The sequence below is a fragment of the Phocoena phocoena genome, chromosome 20, assembly GCF_963924675.1.
Source record: "Phocoena phocoena chromosome 20, mPhoPho1.1, whole genome shotgun sequence".
Lineage (NCBI taxonomy): Eukaryota > Metazoa > Chordata > Mammalia > Artiodactyla > Phocoenidae > Phocoena > Phocoena phocoena.
In genome coordinates this window covers 2508044-2528011 of record NC_089238.1, presented here as the reverse complement: position 1 = coordinate 2528011, position 19968 = coordinate 2508044, and the positions used below count along the sequence as shown (strand labels likewise).

The 19968-nt window shown below is 41.2% G+C and overlaps 1 protein-coding gene and 1 pseudogene across 1 annotated transcript; one reads left to right on the top strand and one right to left on the bottom strand.

Moving 5' to 3' along the window:
* The first annotated feature begins 4788 nt into the window (after window positions 1-4788).
* ZNF582 (zinc finger protein 582) lies at window positions 4789-18191 on the top strand. The gene is made up of 5 exons (XM_065898873.1): window positions 4789-4825; window positions 6418-6506; window positions 8116-8242; window positions 8494-8589; window positions 16750-18191. The coding sequence occupies exons 2-5, from the start codon at window positions 6498-6500 to the stop codon at window positions 18069-18071; spliced, it is 1554 nt and encodes a 517-aa protein (XP_065754945.1). The 5' UTR covers window positions 4789-4825; window positions 6418-6497; the 3' UTR covers window positions 18072-18191.
* LOC136140439 (solute carrier family 25 member 36 pseudogene) lies at window positions 15305-16583 on the bottom strand (annotated as a pseudogene).
* Window positions 18192-19968: the final 1777 nt, after the last annotated feature.

Genomic DNA, 19968 nt, shown 5'->3' with positions numbered 1-19968 from the left:
TCCTCAACCTCTCCCAAACATGCTTAAGCCAAGGCCACAACTAGAGTGAGGTGAGTGAAGCACTCCTTCAAGCACAACGTTTAATGGGGCACCAAAAAATAAAAAACCCAGAAATCACAAAACGTGATAGATCAATGAAATATTTTTTAAAATAAAGATCAATGTAAAAAGTTCGGGCTTCCCTGGTGGCGCAGTGGTTGAGAGTCTGCCTGCCGATGCAGGGGACACGGGTTTGTGCCCCGGTCCGGGAGGATCCCACATGCCGCGGAGCGGCTGGGCCCGTGAGCCATGGCCGCTGAGCCTGCGCGTCCGGAGCCTGTGCTCCGCAGCGGGAGAGGCCGCAACAGTGAGAGGCCCGCGTACCGCAAAAATAAATAAATAAATAAATAAAAGTTCATGATAGGGACTTCCCTGGTGGCGCAGTGGTTAAGAATCCGCCTGCCAATGCAGGGGACACGGGTTCAAGCCCTGGTCCGGGAGGATCCCACATGCGGCGGAGCAACTAAGCCCGTGCGCCACAACTACTGAGCCTGCACTCTAGAGCCCACAAGCCACAACAACTGAGCCCACATGCTGCAACTACTGAAGCCCGCACGCCTAGAGCCCATGCTCCGCGACAAGAGAAGCCCGCGCACCGTGACGAAGAGTAGCCCCTCTCTCTGAAACTAGAGAAAGCCTGCGCGCAGCAACGAAGACCCAACTCAGCCAAAAATAAATAAATAAATAAAATGTGGGGGCGGGGGGGAAAAGACCCATTGGTGGTCTCAATTAAAAAAAAAGTTCATGATAAACAAAACATGAACATCTTAGAGACAAGATCTGGTTACTATATTAAATCAAGAAGTGACTGAGCACAGCAAGTTTGAATTTCACACCTTGAGAACCTACAGTCCAGAAGACAGTTGCAAATTCAAATCATTTGATTAACTGTGATCACGCTAAAGTATTTTTGTTTTTGTAGCAAGTTATCTGTGGGGAGATAATTTGAGACTACAAAAATATCCTGTTCATCATCAATCTTTAGCAACAGATTTATAATCAATGAGATTTCTGCCTGAATCAATTACTACCATGATGGTTGAAAGATATTTTCTAACTCTATCATTCCTTCTACATTTACTAGTTGGAATTCTGTAAGTTCTTTCTCATCTCATTAATTCATCATTTATTTTAGTATGGACATATGAAATATCTTGAGTAATACTGCTACTCTAATTATATTGATGCTTCAATTGTCCTGGTTTTGCCCACAGAAGCCCCCTTCAAGCTGAATCCTGAAGAATATACATCAAAGAGCTTTGACAAACATATACATCCATGCAATCATCACCTCAATAAAGATATGGGAGGTTTCCATCATCCCCCAAATTCCCCTTCTATTCCTTTTCTGACTTTCCCTGGACCCCTGGACCAAAGCAACCAGTGATCTACTTTCTGTCCCTACAGTTTTGCATGTTCTAGAATTTCACTTTAAATAGATCTATGTACAGCTTAGCTTTCAGCCAAAACTCAGGGAGACTCATGCATATTTCTGGAGCTCTTTGTCAGAGTATCTCCCTCCTTCCTCTTCCTTGCTCTTCCACGCTCTGCTCGGCAAATTCCAGTTACTTCAGCTTCCCCAAGTTCTGTTGTCTCACTTTAGTAAATCTGTTGCGCCGTGCTTGCGCTCCTCCTTCCTGCATTGTCTGGAATATGTCTCCAGGGAGAAAGCCATTGCAGCTGTAGGGACTCATTTATTCTTCCCTCTCTTGGGGATCAAAGTCTTGCACTACCAGTTGTCCAATATCTGAAAAAACTTGTTTCCTACATGTTACCTAGTTTAGTACTATCACACCATCACAGTTGTGAGCAGGGAATCCTCTGTGATATTTTTTGAGCATCTCCCTACTTTTTGGCACAAGAAGATATTCCATACTCATCTTGTACTTTCCCTGCCATCGTCCTGGAATCAGACATTACCCCAAGAAGCTTTGGTTCCTTTTATTAGAGAATTGTATTTAAAGACCAAGATCTGGGCTTCCCTGGTGGCGCAGTGGTTGAGAGTCTGCCTGCCGATGCAGGGGACACATGTTCGTGCCCCGGTCTGGGAGGATCCCACGTGCCGCGGAGCGGCTGGGCCCGTGAGCCATGGCCGCTGAGCCTGTGCGTCCGGAGCCTGTGCTCCGCAACGGGGGGGGCCGCAAGAGTGAGAGGCCTGCGTACTGCAAAAAAAAAAAAAAAAAAAAAAAAAGACCAAGATCTGCTTATTGCTACTGAGGCATCATTGCTTCCAGGCCCATTCACCAAATAGAAACATAGAAAATACATAAGTACATAAATGCTTTTTTTTAAGTAATAGTAAGACTAATTAATTTAAATAAACTTTATTTTAGAAGTTTTTGATTTACAGAAAAACTTCAGAGATAGTACAGAAGATTCCCACATACTCTGCACCCAGTTTCCCCTATCATTAGTCTGTTTTTTGTTTAACAATGAGCCAACATCGATACATTATTATTAACTAAAGTCCACACTTTATTTTTTCTTAGTTTTTATCTAATGTCCTTTTTCTGTTTCAGGATACATTATTTTTAGTGTAGTTGTGTCCTCTTAGGCTTCTTTTAGTTGTGATGGTTTCTAAGACTTTCCTCATTTTCAATGACCTTCACAGTTTTGAGGAGTTTGAGTCAGATATTTTGTCTAATGTCCCTGAACTGGCATTTGTCTGATGTTCTCTCATCAAAGTGGGGTTATGCGTTTTGGGGAGGAAGACCATAGAGGTAAACTGTCATTTCCACCACATCTTAGCAAAAGTAAATGATATCAGCATGCCCTCACTATGGGTGTTAACACTGATCTGGGTGAGGTATACAGACACACTTTTAATCATGAGTTCACACCAACCCAACATCACAGCGTTCTTCCTTACCTTCCATTATCCTTTATTTATGTCTCTCTTTTCCCACAGTAAAACACTGGCTCCCAAAAAATCTATATATTTATTCATTTGCTCAATCCTATGATGCACACAAAACAGTTTCGAAACCACTACACTAAAGCTATTAGGAAAAGCAATCTACTAAGTTGAGTTCAGAGATTGCTTGCATTTTCTGGCTTTTTGTCTTTATATATTAGGAATATTAGCTCCTTATCTGAGATTTATAAAGTTGTAAAGATTTTGCCATCTGTCTTTTGCCTTTGTTCGTTTTGCCTTACATAAGTGCTTTAATTTTATGTTTTAAGTGCAGCAGTCTTTTAAGTCTGGATTTTTAAGTCGAAATTAGAAAGTCTTTCCACACATCCAGGTTATAGTAGAATTCACCTCTGTACATGTCTGCTATTTGCATGGTTTAGTTTAGAACTCTGATCAATTTGGAGTTTATTCTTTTGCATGATGTGAGGTATGTATAAAATTGTAGAGTAATTGTATAATAATTATACAATAATACAATAATAACTATATTTTACAAATATAATTATTATAATAGTTGTATAAAATACAATTCTACTTTTTTCCAACTGACTGTCCAATTATTCCACAAGGTTATTTATTAAAAAGTTCATTTTTATCCCAATGATTTGCCACCTTTACTACAGAGTAGATTTCCCTCTGTATCTGATATTTCTGGACTTTCTAGTCTCTTCCACCTGACAATTCATGAGCCAATACCACACAGCAGGTATAATTATAGAAGTTTTTAGAATGCTTTAATATCTGATCAGGTTAGCATACACCATAGCTTTCTTTTCTCAGAGTATTCTTAGCTATTTTTGTATGTTTAGTTTTTCATTTGAACTTTAGCATCAACTTGTCTATTTCCAATGAAGAAACAGTACTGGTATTCTTACTGGGTTTAAATTACATTTCTAAATTAATTTAGAGAAAAAGACATCCTCCAGATATGCAGCAACATGGATGTGCACAAACCTCAAAATATGTGTCAAGAAGTGAGACACAAGAGTACATGTTCGAAGAGAAATCAAGAGAAAAGGTCTCTGGACTGTGGGCCTGGGTCAAGGACAAATGTACCACCTTGGATAAGGATGCTTTCCTCATTCACAGACCAGGTATAACAGGGTCTGACCGGCAACCAGGACATTGGACTTCCGACCATACTGGAACACGCTGTCCCGGGATGGGTGAAGTTCAGAGCTTCTCATGCTTTCACAAACCAAAGTTGTAGCACTAGAGGCCTTAGCCGGAAAATGTCATCTCATAACAGGAAACTCCTTGACAACTCCTTTAAAACATTTTTGCTGATTCTGCATTCTCCTTCATAATCTACAAGTATTTCGACATAATGTTTTAAAATTAGTTACCAAATCAACTCTCGGGCTTTTTCCTCTCTCCAAATCTTTCAATAAAATGGCTGTTCCACGACAAAGATGATTTAACAATAGACGAGAAAAATTCTGTCATATACCACTTTTACACAGCCACACGCAAACGTGTACCTGGCGTTTAACGGTCCCAGTCACACACTGAACGACCGGGTGAGAACCGAACACGGCGCGCCCAGTCACAGTCACACACACTCACCTGCAATCAGCGAGCCACTCACCTGCAATCAGCGAGACAGTCACACGCAGACAACGGGCCCAACAGACCTACCCTCACCCTGCGACTCAGGGAACCCAACACGCTCTGCCGTAACCCCGACAGCCTCCCACGCACACAAGCACCCCGCCCACCCGAAGCATCGCGAGACGCGGCCTTGCGGTTTGGTTCAGCCTTTAGGCCTGGAGACTACGTTTCCCAGAAGAGACTGCGGCGCTGGCCCAATCGCGACACATCAGCCAAGGGGCTTTGTGCGTCTGCGCTGTCTTCCGGCTCCCGAGTCCGCCGGTACGGAGGGGGAAGCGCACCTGGGGCTGCGCGGGGCGCGACCACGGGGGCAACTGGACCCGAGGAGGCGGCAGGTGAGGGGCTTCGGAGCTTGCCAAGCGCTCCGGAGTCCACGCAGGACTGAGCGCCGCGGCCGGGCGGGTCGCGGGCCTGGGAAGAACCCGAACGTCTCGCTTCATCGTTGGTCAGCGGCTTTCCCGGCTCTGGACTACACTTCCCATCGTCCCCCGCGGCGCGCGCCCTGCTTGCGCCCCCTGTCGGCATCAGGGCTCATAGCCCGGGTCCATAGACCCCTTAGGTGGGTGTGTCTGTTGGGGGAGTCCCCACCTCCAGAAAATACTTACGGATGTTTTGCGTTTATTCTTACGCGTGCTTTTTAAAAGATCTGGGGCGAAGTCTTGTTTCATGAGACTGTCAACGAATTGCAAGACCCCAGAAGATTTGGAACCACTAGTTTAGAAGGAGCAACTTGGAGACAATTTAGAGGATCTTGTTGAAAATTTGTCCAACCGTGGGGAAGTGGTTGAGTAAATCACTAGCCACCGCTGTAATAGACTATTTATAGATAATACAAATAATGCTTAAAAAAAAGTGGTCTTAAGGAAAAAGTCCTACTACATGATATTAAGGAACACTTATCATTATTTCATTTACACATTACATTACTTAGAATTAAATATTTGTAACATGCCAGGCACTGTCCTAAGCTCTTTTATAAAATACTGCGGTTTTACTGATGAACTCAGGAAGTGGTTAAATGGCATCATTGTTAACACTGGGTTGTTTTCCATTCCAGTTGTGGGTGTTTTTTTTGTGGGGGGGTGGTTAACCTGTGTGTCAGTAGGTGGGTGGGTTTGACTTCTTTTGCTGAATGTTCTCTTGTTGTACAAAGGGTCCAGTTGTGAATATATTTGTCAGTTGATGTTGTTCTACATCATTTTTGATAGTTGCTTGGCATCCATAATACGGCTGTGCCAAAAATGATGCAACTACTTGTGAACTGTTAGGTACTAATCTTTGGTTCTGTTTTTTCAGCAAATATTGTGCACACAGTTTTGCTCACTGTTATATCTCTGTGCAGGGGCACGTTTATGTGATAATAATGGAGTACGGGACCTGCTCCATCTAATTTGCCCACTGCAAACATTTGTTGACTCAAGCAGGGTCCACAAAATGGTGTCTGCCAGGCCTTAGGTATGGCTGTAAGGTTCTTTGTGAGTTAGGAAGTTAGGGTAAGAGCCAGGGAGACTTCCAAAGGTGTTACATTGTGGGAATGAGACAGTTAAATGCTTTGGTTCTGGGAATGTTTCACTGTGGGCTGGGCTGATGCAGATCAGGCAGGCTTTGCTCCCTGGCCTAAGGATGGCCTTCCTTGTCCTTGGGACACCATCCTTAGTCACTGGACCAGGTCTGAGCATCCCCACCTCAGATTTGCATCAGTAACAGGGTGGAGCTGGGTAAAGGCCACAGTTTGTCCCAGCTCCCTCTAATTTGGGGGGATGGGGAGTAAAGGAGGTGGGCATTTGTCACCGTGGCATTCTGGGGGCTGTGAAGCAAGCCTAGCCTCTCATGTTTGCTCTTTCCTCCCTCAGCTCTGCCATCTCAGGACTCTGCCCTTCCCTAAGAGAGAAACCAGGAGGAGGACCCATCAACCCATGAAATTTTGACAGTCATGTCCCTTGTGAGTTTTAAAATCATATAAGTATTTGCTTTCCTTATCCTGAAGCTTCCCACCTGGGTTGCATCCAAGAATCTGGTTCTCAGAGGTTCCCATTTTAGGGAATAAAAAGACCAGGCAGGGCTTCCCTGGTGGCACAGTGGTTAAGAATCTGCCTGCCAATGCAGGGGAACGGGTTCGAGCCCTGGTCTCCAGAAAGATCCCACATGCTGCGGAGCAGCTAAGCCCGTGTGCCACAACTACTGAGCCTGCACTCTAGAGCCCGCTAGCCACAACTACTGAGCCCATGTGCCACAACTACTGAAGCCCACGCACCTAGAGCCTGTGCTCCTCAACCAGAGAAGCCACTGCAATGAGAAGCCCTCGCACCACAATGAAGAGTAGCCCCCACTTGCCACAACTAGAGAAAGCCCGCACGCAGCAACAAAGACCCAACACAGCCAAAAATTAAAAAAAAAAAAAAAAAGCCCAGGCAGCTAGTACCCTCTCCCATAGCCCCATCCACTCTGATCAGTGCCCGCCCGGATTCATTCTATATAGCATTCCACATCTTCTGTTTGCTTGGTATTTTGCTGGGAGGCCAGAGGGAGAAGAAATCCATTTCCTTACACAAAATGAAAGCATCCCTAATAGGAACTGAGGTTTGATGAAATGGTGATGGTTACTTATGAGGGATCACACACAAAAAAGCAGGGAAGCTGGTATTGGTTGGTCTCAATTTCAGTGTGGGGGGTGACATCTCCTGTATTGACAACTGGGTGTGTAACTGAAGTTTAGCTGGGAATCTAGGAGAGATTAAGATGCCAGAATTAAGGTCCAGTTTGGAGTTGAACAGAGCATTGGAATCTTGGTTATTCTCCATCAGCTTCTTGAGTTTAAAAGCAAGCAAAGTGCAGAGCTGAGGACTGAAAGATAGATAGATGGACAGATGTTCAGAATCTGGGTAGTCATAATTTTGGAACAGCCTTAAGAGATCTGACCTTGGAGACCTCTGCATCCAAAGGAAGAGAATGGTTGAGTCAGTTATTTCACTTGACAGAAAATTGTACAGCTAATAAAGTAATCTTCGTTGAAGATTTTCCTCATAAGGAAAAATGTTTGTGATACGCTTTCACACAATCATGAGCCTGCATCTTGAAGCAATTCCTGACTTAAATGAAAGTTCTGTTTGCTAAGATAGAAAATATTTTTTAATAAAACATTTTGGGGAAAGTCTACCAAAAATTGTTGGGTTTTGTTGTTGTCACTCCATAAAAGTACAAATGATAGGTTTCACATTGAGAATTTATCATATACCAGGGACAGAGCAGGCAGTGTTCTTGATTATATTGTCACAACTGAGAAACTCCATTTGGCTGGATTTTAATTTTCATCCCAGAACTGAGTACAAGAGCTTTGGTTTGTAGTAAAAAGGGAAGTTCAAGAATATTTGAACATCTCTTTTACCTGTGCTCATCTTTTCCTGTCACTTGTTCACATCTAAGGCCTCCAGCCCCAGCCTTCTTTTTCACCAGAACACCCCGTTCTTGCAGAGACCTCCTCCATCTCCTCTCACCCCAGTGAAAAACATTTCCTTGAAATACACACATAACATACCTGCCTGTTGTTCCAGGGTTCAGACTTGTTCAGGGATGTGGCCGTAGTCTTCTCCCAAGAAGAATGGGAACAGCTGGCGCCTGCTCAGAGGGATTTGTACAGAGATGTGATGTTGGAGATCTATAGCAACCTGGTCTCACTGGGTAAGGCAATGTGGTCAGTTTGGGGGTTACCCCTGGGCACATCTCTTCCTTCTTACCAATTTTGGGGTGTCTTTTGATTGGTTAAAGGGTAGCTCTATGGCCTGAAGCTACATCTTCCTCAGCTTTCAGGTGGCTCACATATTCCCCTGGCCCATCCTGCAACTGCCTCTCGTGCTCGATAACCAGGCCCTAGGTCTGAATTCTGGGGCCCCACACCGTAACTGCATGGCATGTTTTTTTCTCACATCCAGGTCTTGCCATTTCCAAACCTGATGTGATCTCCTTCCTGGAACAAGGCAGAGAGCCCTGGATGGTGGAGAAAGTAGCGACAGGAGGCCACTGCCCAGGTGAGTGAGGCATGTGTGGGGAGAGAGAACCCACTGCAGATAACTGTCTAGCTGGCTGGTGAGGAGGCAGTCCTTTTGAGTTAGAAAAATTTCCTTCCAAGTTGCCAAACTCAGAGGTCTGGTCTCAGTCATCATCTTCCTTAGCTTATCATCAGCATTTGACAAAAGTGGTTGTTCCTTCCTTCCTGAAACATTTATGTATATCTGGGTCATCACTACCTCTTGTTCTCACCTACCTCATTAACCATCCTCAACCTCCTTTGTTGGATCTTCTCATTTTCTGTAAAAGCTGGAGCACCCCAGGGCTCAGACTTGGGCCTCTTCTGTTTATTTCCATTCCCCAGGACCTTCTCCATGACCATGCTATACGTACCACTCACACCTGTGCTGTCTAATGTGAAGCCACTGGCCACATGTGGCCATCGAAATTTAAATTCATTACAATTAAATACTTTTGGGGTGCGGGGCATGACGCGTGGCTTGTGGGATCTTAGTTCCTGGACCAGGGATCAAACCTGGGCCCCTGGCAGTGAAAGCATGGAGTCCTAAGTACTGGACCGCCAGGGAATTCCCTACAATTAAATACACTTTAAAATTCAGTACCTCAGTTGCACTTGCCACATTTCAAATGTTCCCTAGCAATTTTGTGGCTTGTGGCTACAGTATTGGACAATGCAGATACAGAATATTTCCATCACTGGAGAAAGTTCTTTTGGACAACACAAATGATTACCTTCACGTTCAGCTTCTCCCTTAAAACTTCAGATACCTCTATCCTACAGCCTTCTTATCAACTCCACTTGGATGTTCACCAGACACTTTGAGCTTAAGTCCAAAAGGGAGTCCTTGATCCTTCCTAACAAATATACTCTTCCCCCTTTCTTCTGCACTTCAGTAACAGGGGACTGGACTCTATTCTAATTGCTCAAGTCAAAAACTGCTGAAGCACCCTTGACTTTTCTGTCTCACACATGTATTCAGTCTGTCAGGAAATCCTGTTCACTCTGCCTTGAAATATATCCAGAATTAAACCACTTCTTACCAACAAACAACACTGCTACCACCCATGTCCCCAGCACCACTTGGACTACTGCAGTAGCCTCCTCCCCGTGCCTCTGCCCGCACTGTTGTCCACTACAGTGCATTCTCCACACAGCAGCCGGACCGTCTCAAAACTTCAGTGAGGGTGTATCACATTTCTGCTCAAAACCTGCCCACAGGGCTTCCCCTGGTGGCACAGTGGTTGAGAGTCCGCCTGCTGATGCAGGGGACACGGGTTCGTGCCCTGGTCTGGGAAGATCCCACATGCCGCGGAGCGGCTGGGCCCGTGAGCCATGGCTGCTGAGCCTGCACGTCCGGAGCCTGTGCTCCGCAACAGGAGAGACCACAACAGTGATAAGCCCGCGTACCACAAAAAAATACACACAAAAAACAAAAAACAAACCTGCCCACAACTTCCCATCACTCAAGAGGAAACCTAAAACCCATACCATGGCCTAGAAGGCTCTGTGTCTGTACTGTAGCCATCAGCCACACATGCTGTTTAAACTTTAACTAAAATGAAACATAGAATTCCATTTCACAGTCGCCCTAGCCACAGTGCCAATGCTGAGTGGCCATGTGTAGCTAGTAGCTGCCGTACTGGAATAGAATAGAACATTTTCAGTATCACAGAAACTTGTGTTGGACTAAGTTGCTCTAGAAAATCTGCCCTGCAGCCTCCACTCTGATTTGATTTCCTACCACCCTCCATGTTGCTGACTCGGTTATAGCCACACAAGCCTCTTTGCTGTTATATTAACAGAGGTTGGCAAATGTCTTGTTTAAAGGTCTAGACAGTTAAGTGTTTCAGGCTTTGCCCGCTCTGTGGTCTCTGTCGCAAGTACTCAGCTCTGCCATGGGAGCACGAAAGCAGACAATACAAGTATATGCATCCTGGCTTTGAAACATCAAGCGTATTCCTGTTTCGAGGCTTCTTCCCTTGCTGTCCCTTCTGCCTGGGGTGCTCCTGTTCTGGATGGGGGATTTCTGAACCTCAGTGGTATTGACATTTTGAGTGGGATAATTCTTTGTTGGGGCCAGGGTGGAGGGGGTGTCATTCTATGCATTGCAGGATGTTTAGCAGCTTCCCTGGCCTCCCTTTACTTGTGAAGCCAAAAATGTCTCCAGACATTGCCAAGTGTCCCCTGGGGGGACAAAATCTTCCCTGATTAGACCCAAAGTTACAGTGTGACACGAGACCAAAATCATGTCCATAAACAGTTTCTGCAGCATTCAAGAGAATTTCAAATGGGAAGCTAAGAACTAAGCGTTACTGATGTGGTAGATTCATCCACGTTGAAGTGGTAGTTAACCCCTTGGAGTGAGTGAGATCAGGGGTGGAGTGAACATGGGGAGAGAAGCTGTGTGCTGCCGTGTAACCTAACATATTCGTGGTTCCGAGAATTAGGACATGGGCATCTCTGGGAGGCCATTATTCTGCCTACCACACCTGAAATGTCACAGAACAGATTTTTTTGCTTTTGTCGTTTGAGTTTTGACAGCATGTGTTTGTTTGAGGTGCTCAATTTGTTTACTCCTTAGATATGTGGGTATGTGTCATATTTAAAGAGAACTTCACCCTCTGAGGTTATGAGTCTCCTGTGATATTTTTCTAGGTTATTTATGATGAAATTTATGACCCATATGGAATTTTTCCCAGTGTAAGATGTGATTTCATGTTATTTTCCAGATTATTATCCACTTATTGAAACAGCATTTATCTCTTCACCACTAATGTATAAAGCCACCTTTGTTGTCTGCTTTATCACCTCTGTATTTGGATCTATTTTTGAACTTTCTGTTCTAGCCCCTCTCTAACCATGTGTCTATACCATTATGGTTTTAATTTATTAAGAGTTTAAATGTTTTAAATATCTGGTACAATTAGTACCTCTTCATTCTTATCTTTCAGAGTTTTCCTGGCTAGTCTCATTTACTTTTCTATCCAAACCCTAGAATCAGAATATTTGCTTTCAAAAAAAATAAAATCATGCAATTTTTCTTACTGCGATCACTGTAAATTTATAGATTAATTTAGGAGAAAACTGATTTTATTATGCGGAATCTTCTATTGAAGAACACGACAGGATTTTCCTTTCATTTATGTCCATCCCTGATTAAAGTTTTAACATTTTCTTCATATAGATCTTATATGTGTCTTATTACATTTATTCCTAGGTAGTTTATATTTATTGCTGTTACTGGCATAATCTATAATATAGACTAATATGGCATTCATTTTATACTCCAACTGGTTGTTTTTTTATATATGACAGAAGCCATTCACATCTTCAGATGAATTTTGTAGCTAACCCAACTTACTGAATTTTCTCATTGTTTATGACAGTTTTTTATGTAACTCTCCTGAGCTTTCCAAGTATTCAGTTATATCATCTGCAAATGGTGATAATGTTTTTACATTTTTATACCTTGCAGGTTGTTTTCTCTTGCCTGATTAGGATGCTGATTATGTAGTACCCGCAGAACACTGTTAAGAGGGGTTTTACGTACTAATCTTGTTCTTGGCCTTAATAGGAATATTTTTAGTGTCTTTCATTAAGCATAATATCAGCCATAGGAATGAGATAGGGGTATTTTCTTAGGTTAAAGGAGATCCACCTTTTCATATTTTATTGTTTTTTTCTTTCCATCTATAAAATCTGCATTATATGAATAGGTTTCCTAATACTGAACTCCTGATACTGAATACTGAATCTAACATTCAAATGTTGCATTTCTTGAGCCAGTTGTGGTCATTTATAGTTTTTATGGAAAATGTTTAAAAAATTTTTTTAACTTATGGTAAAACATACATAACAAAATTCGCCTTATTAAAGTGTATAGTTCATTGGCATTTAGTACATTCACCATTATCTAGTTTCAGAATATTTTTATCACCCTGTGATATTGTGATTTATAATAAGAAATATATATTTGTTCTTCATCCCTGTTTTTTGGCACACAAGTCTTAAAACCCTTGGAATCTCCAGAGTCATAAGTGTCTTCTTATATGCTAATTAGATGACTGGTGGCTGGGGTCTCCTGGATAGCTTCAGGATGGGGGCTGGTTGAGAGGGGAACCAAGTATGTGATTAAAGGGTTGGAACTCTCAGCTCCACGCCCAACCCCAGGAAAGGGGGTGCTGGAGGTTGAGTTAATCACTAATGGCCAATGATTTGATCAATCATGCCTACATAGTGAGGTTTCCATAAAAGTCCCTGAAGTATGGGGTTCAGAGAGCTTCCAGTTTGCCGAACACGTGGAGGTGCTGGGAGGGTGGTGTGCCCAGAGGTGGTATGGAAGCTCCACAGCCTTTCCCCACATCTTGCCCGATGCATCTCTTCTGTCTGGCTAGTCGTAAGTTACATCCTTTGTAATAAACTGGTAATACAGTAAGTAAACTGTTTTCCTAAATTCTGCAAGCCATTCTAGCAAATGATTAAAACCCATGGAGGGGGTTGTGGGAACTTCCATTTATGGGGGGTGGGGCGCTGGTAGGGGCAGTCTTGTGAGACTGAGCCCTTAATCTGTGAGATCTGCAGCAAGATAGTGTCAGAATTGAATTTGTAGGTTGCCCAATCAGTATCTACCAGAGAGATGGAGGGCTGCTTGGTGTAAGCGAAAAACCCACACACATTTGGTGACCAGAAGTGTCAGAAGTGAAGTATGGAGAGTAGAATGGTGTTGAGAAGTGTGTTTTTCCTAGACATACCCCAGAAGGAAACCCATACCCATTAAGCAGTCATTCCGCATTCCCCCTCCCCGCCAGGGCTTGGCAACCACTAATCTGCTTTCTGTCTCTATGGATTTGCTTATTGTGGATATTTCGCATAAATCATACAATATGTGGCATTTTGTGTCTGGTTTCTTTCACTTAGCGTGATGTCCTTAAGGGTGACCCATAATGTAGCATGTGACAGGATTTCCTTCCATTTTAAGGCTGTATGTATATGCCACAATTTTTTAATCCATTCATCTGTCAGTGGACATTTGGGTTGCTCCTACCTCTTGGCTATTGTGAATAAAGTTGCAGTGAACATGGGTGTGCAGGTATCTCTTTCAGATTCTGCTTTCAATTCTTTTGGATATATACCCAAAAGTAGAATTTCTGGATCATATGGTAATTCTGTTTTTAACTTTTTAAAGAGGCACTATACTATTTTCCATAGTGACGGCACCATTTTCCACTCCCACCAACAGTGCACAAGGGCTCCAATTTCTCCACACCCTATCAACACTTTTTTTTTTTAATAGTGGCCATCCTAATGGCTGTGAGGCAGTATCTCATTATAGTTTTGATTTGCATTTCTCAAATGATTAGTGATGTTGAGCATCTTTTCATACGCCTGTTGGCCACCTATATGTCTTCTTTGGAGAAATGTCTATTCAAGTCCTTTGCCCATTTTAAAACCAGGTTATTTGTGTTTTTTGTTGAGTTTTAGGAGTTCTTTATATTGTCTATTAACCTCTTACCAGTTATATGGTTTGCAGATATTTTCTCCCATTCTGTAGGTTGCCTTTTCACTGTGTTGATTTTTTTCCTTTGATGCACAGAGGTTTTTAAGTTTGATATAGTCCCATTTGTCTATTTTTGCTTTTGGTGCCTGTGCTTTTGTTACCATATCCAAGAAACCATTGCCAGATACAGTGTCATGAAGCTTTTCCCCTATGTTTTCTTCTAGTTTATAGTTTTAAGTCTTAGGTTTAGGTCTTTAATCCATTTTGAGTTATTTTTTTAAATGTGGTATAAAGTAAGGGTCCTGCTTCTTTCTTTTGCATGTGGATATCCAATTTCCTCAACCCCATTTGTTGAAGAGCCTGTCCTTTCCTCATTGTGTGGTCTTGGCATCCTTGTTGAAGATCATTTGACAATATGTATATGGGTTTACTTCTGTGCTCTCTATTCTGTTCCACTGGTCTTTATGTTTTCCTTTATGCCAGTACCACACTGTTTTGATTACTGTAGCTCTTTAATATGCTTTGAAATCAGGAAGTGAGAGGCCTCCAACTTTGTTCTTCCTTTTCAAGATTGTTTTGGCCATATGGGATCCTTTGAGTTTCCATATGAGGAAACCAAAACATTTTAATGCTAAGGCTATACATAAGATTTTTAGACATTATTTCATTTGTTGTTAAAAACAGTAACTACTAATGCTAAATAATCAGCTTCTAAAAAACTGCAGCAGATCCTATCAGGAAAATATAAAAAATAATACAGAGGACCTCATTATTATTGTTGCTATTTTGCAACTTTACAAGAAGTAGAACAGAAGCCAGAAATTAGAAAATTAGTACTATCTTTGTATAGTTATAGCACAATATATGATTAGAGATGGCTTAATCCAGATGAGTGCAAAGTGCTCATGGAATAAACACTGTACTCTGACCACCATAAATCAGCAAAACTCATCTGTGTCTGATGTCTGTGACAGAAAATATGGCATTTTGGAGAGAGGAGTGCTTTTAATGTCATGTCCTTAGAGGCAGCAGTTTTTTTCACATTGCCAAAAAGACCAAGTAATGTGTTATCACTTTAGTTCCTAAAACCAGATTTCCATTAGGGCATAGTTACATTCCCAAACTAATTTTCTTCTGTCCACCAGGCTGGCTTTAATATTCCCTGGTCCACTGCAATCTTTTGGTCCCTTCTTTATAGGATGGCAGCCAGATGTTGCTAACCATTGAGTAGATGGACCACCAGTTCACAGGTAGCCATTATAATGGATGTGTTTGGAATCTGTCTTAGCACAGTTGTTAGAGCACAATAAAGAGACCCGTAAAGAGAGTTTCCCTCTTCAACAACCAAACATGGTGTCTGAAAAAATACCTCTACTTTTTGCTCTTTTCACTCTTTTTGTTCTTACAGCTTCACGTGGTGCAAATTTTTGAGGTGACAGCAGCATCACTCCCAGAAAACTGATACTTCTTTCACAGACTTTTCATCATCTTGCATTGTCAAAGTAATCTTTTATTCCAGTAGTTTTTGCTTAATAATTTCACAAAAAAAGCAATAGTGGTCTCTGATATGCTACCACAGGAAGCAGACGTGCCCCTATAAAGTCCCCTTTGGCCTTCTGTCTATAACTTATGAATACATTCAAAAGCACCCATTCACTTTTCCCCATAGTTCCTTGCATGAAGCTGAAACCAATTCTTTATTAACCAAATGGGACTGATTTCTGTGACTGCAGTAAAACAGGCCACTGTACGGAAATCATGTACCAGGTAGAATCAAGATCAAATACACCATTCAGCCTTTCCTCGCAGTTTGAATAACCAGCAAAGAATATTGCTCTGGAAGAGGCCACCCCTATTAAATTTGGGCCTAATCTTCTAAACAAGGAACAAGGCCCTCCTTTTTCCAAGGACACTTTTAGGCAGTGGAAAAGTCCAGGAGAGACTGGTCCAGCTGACATTAGCTCTAGCTACGGTGTTCAGCTAAACTTCAGAGACAGAAAGCATTACAGCAGAAGGCCACAGCTGTGTTATTACACCTTCCAGTGGACATGTGAAATAGCCCTCCTATACCACCACATCCCCTGTCAAGCAGATGCACCGTCGTGTTCTTCTGGCCAGAGAAGTATCCAGTCACCCCTCTCCATCATTTTTAAAAATCTACTTTATTGAGGTATAATTTATATTAAATTAAATGCATGCATCTTAAGTACAATATTTTAATGGCTACTGACAAATGTATACACTTACATGACCACTGCCACAGACAAGATAGAGAACATATTTATCACCCTGGAAAGTTCCCTATGCTCTTTCCCACACAATTGCTCATACCCCCCAGCCCCTGGCAACAAATGATTTGCTTTCTGTTACTCATATGTGTCTTTTCTAGGGTTTCATAGAAACATTCATTTTTTAAAACCATGGTTCAGTGGTGATTCTGATCCACACTAATATTTTAGAACTACTCTTATAATCTCTCTGATTACCTCATTCATCTTTATTTATGGTATTTCCTCTTTCTCTGTTCTACTCCATTTTCTAATTTCTTAGTCACATTCAAGAGCTTACAGATATTATCCTGAACTTTCCAGTTTTTACTATAGAAGTTACTTTTTCTGGAAAAGGAAAAAACAAATACATACTTGTTTTGTTCTTTTTCAGTATTGGAGTCCAGGTATGATACTAAGGTATTATCTCCAAAGCAGCACAGTTATGAAGTACAGTCACCCCGGTGGCAGATAATGGAAAGCCTTACAAGTTATGGTTTTGAGTGCTCAAGTTTCCAAGATGATTGGGAATGCAGAAGTCAGTTTGACAGGCAAGAGGGAAATCCAGATGGACATTTGAGTCAAATGATAATCGATAATGAAGAAATGTCCACTTTTGACCAGCAAGCATCTCTTACTTTTTATCAGAAAATTCATATTGGAGAAAAACCCTATGGATATAATGAATGTAGAAAAGACTTCTGGCAAGAGGACTTCCTTATTAATCATCAAGGGATTCATACTAATGAGAAACCCTACAAATGTAAGGAATGTGGGAAGGCCTTTAAATATGGCTCACGACTAATTCAACACGAGAATATTCATTCTGGCAAGAAACCGTATGAATGTAAGGAATGTGGAAAGGCCTTCAATTCTGGTTCAAATTTCATACAACATCAGCGAGTTCATACTGGTGAGAAACCTTATGAATGTAAGGATTGTGCAAAGGCCTTTAGTCGAAGCTCACAGTTGATTGAACATCAACGAATTCATACTGGTGAGAAACCCTATCAGTGTAAGGAATGTGGCAAGGCCTTCAATCGGATCTCACATCTTAAAGTACATTATAGAATTCATACTGGTGAAAAACCCTATGCATGCAAGGAATGTGGGAAGACCTTTAGTCATCGTTCTCAGTTGATTCAACATCACACTATTCACACAGGCAAGAAACTCTATGAATGTAAAGAATGTGGGAAGGCCTTTAATCAAGGCTCAACTCTTATTCGACATCAGAGAATTCATACTGGTGAAAAACCCTATGAATGTAAGGCATGTGGGAAGGCCTTTAGGGTGAACTCACAACTTAAGCAACATCAGAGAATTCACACAGGAGAGAAACCCTACCAATGTAAGGTATGTGGTAGGGCTTTCAAACGGGTCTCACATCTTACTGTACATTATAGAATTCATACGGGTGAGAAACCATATGAATGTAAGGAATGTGGGAAAGCCTTCAGCCATTGCTCACAACTGATTCAACATCAGGTAATTCATACTGAGGAAAAGCCCTATGAATATAAGGAATGTGGGAGGACTTTAAATCATGACTCAACTACCATTCAACATCAGAGAATGCATAATAGAGAAACACAAGTGAATTTAATAAATGTAGAAAAACCTTCCATCAGCACTTATCCCTTATTAATCATCAGAGAATTTATGTTAGCAAGCAACCATATGAATGGAAATAATGGGAAGAGTCCATTAGCTTAGGCTAATCACAACTTACTCTTTTTATCTTGGAGAAAGACATGAAGAATGTAATGCAAGTGAGAATTCCTTTATTCAGAGTTGTCCTTTATCCTGAGTAATAAAATTCATATTGAAGAAAAATTATACAGATGCAAATTTTTTAGACCATGATTGTCAAAGATGAAAAGGTTGGAAAAAATTTTGTCTCTAACACACACCAGAATCACATTTTCTCACCACAGTGTAATAATTTTAACAATAGCCAAGTGTGAGTTTTATTGGAAATTAAAAAGAAAAAAAAAACAACAACAGCCTAATTACTCTTGGGTTAACAAGAAACTAAGTCACGCAGTTACCATCAGTGGTAATGAACAGAATGACAATGAGAGTTTTTACATGTCAAGAAATGTGTGATGTGGCTGAAGTTACTCAGAGGAACTTTTATGGCCTTTAAGTATACGCAAAACATGAAAACCTGAAAGATAGTACTCAAATATACTAAATGTACTATTTAAGAAGCCCGAAAAGAGAATACCAAACACCCTGATGATGAATAAATGAACAGAAAATGATGAAATAGAAAGTGTTATCCTACAATAATCTCATATTTTATTTCTTTCTGATCCAAGAGTAAACTAAATTTAGGAGACTGTTCCTTAGTTTCCAGGTTGTTGTAGATTATCTTTTATAATATCACAGACAGAAGGGGTTGGTTGCCTACCTAGCAGCCATACCCAATTCCCATTCCTGTTGGCAGCATCTGTGTCTTGTCTTAGAAGCTGCAGATGTCACATGCTAATTTTCAGCCCGCTTTGCAGCTCAAGATGGCCCAGATGTTCCAATGTATGGCCAGTATGTTCTAGGAATCTACAGGGCCTTCTGGGAAAGATCTTCCTCATTCAGAAGAGACAAATACATTAGGAAGACTCCCTCCTCTTTCATCTCTTTGCTTTTAAACATTTTCCTCTGAGAACTTGATGCCTGGAGCTGCTGCAGCCATCTTGGAACCAAGAGCAGAAAAGAGAGGACATCAAAGAAGCTGACCCAGCACCCTAACACTGAGCTACGAGGCCAATTTGGAACTGTCTCTTAGATGCCTTGTTATCTAAGAAAAATAAACCTTTATTGCTGAAGTTACTTTTAGTTGGACATTTTGTAAACTTGAGCTGAAAGCATCCTAAGTGATGTAACTTCAAATTTTATTTTATCATGATTGGTAAATGTGGCCTGAAAGTATCTACTTTTTTGTATTTAGCATTTTTCTTTGTGGCTAAGTACAGGATTGATTTTTGTATATGTTCCATAACACTGAAAGATAATGTATATTATTTTTTGGATACTAGATTCTATTTAAGCAGTAAATTATAATGATAAAATTCTCCACATTCTTATATAATTTGGTATACTGGATCAGAATTTCCTAAAATTGAATTTTTTAACCACAATCTTGAATATCCAGAGATTTTTTACTTTATGTTGTTTGACCTATAAAGACATATAACTTAACCCCTATTTAAGAATCATACTTTTATCACTAAACAATATCCTACTCTGCTGAGTGTAGGGGTCAACAAACCAAATCTGGCCTGCTGCCTGTTTTATAAATAAAGTTTTATTGGAACACAGTCATGTTCATTTATTTACATATTGTCTACAACAGTAGAGCTGAGTGGTTGCAACAAGGACTGTGGCCACAATGCCTATTTATTTCCTATCTGGTCCTCTAGATAAGAAGTTTGCCAACTTTGGCCTAGTATAATGCTTTTGGTATTTTATTTCCATACTGTGTAACACTAATAATAATGATTTATCCTTGTTTACTTGGCATGTTTTTGCCCATCCATTTATTTTCAACCTCTGTCATTTTAGTTATTTCTTATTAAAAAATATAGCTAATTTTTTAATAACTCAAAATACA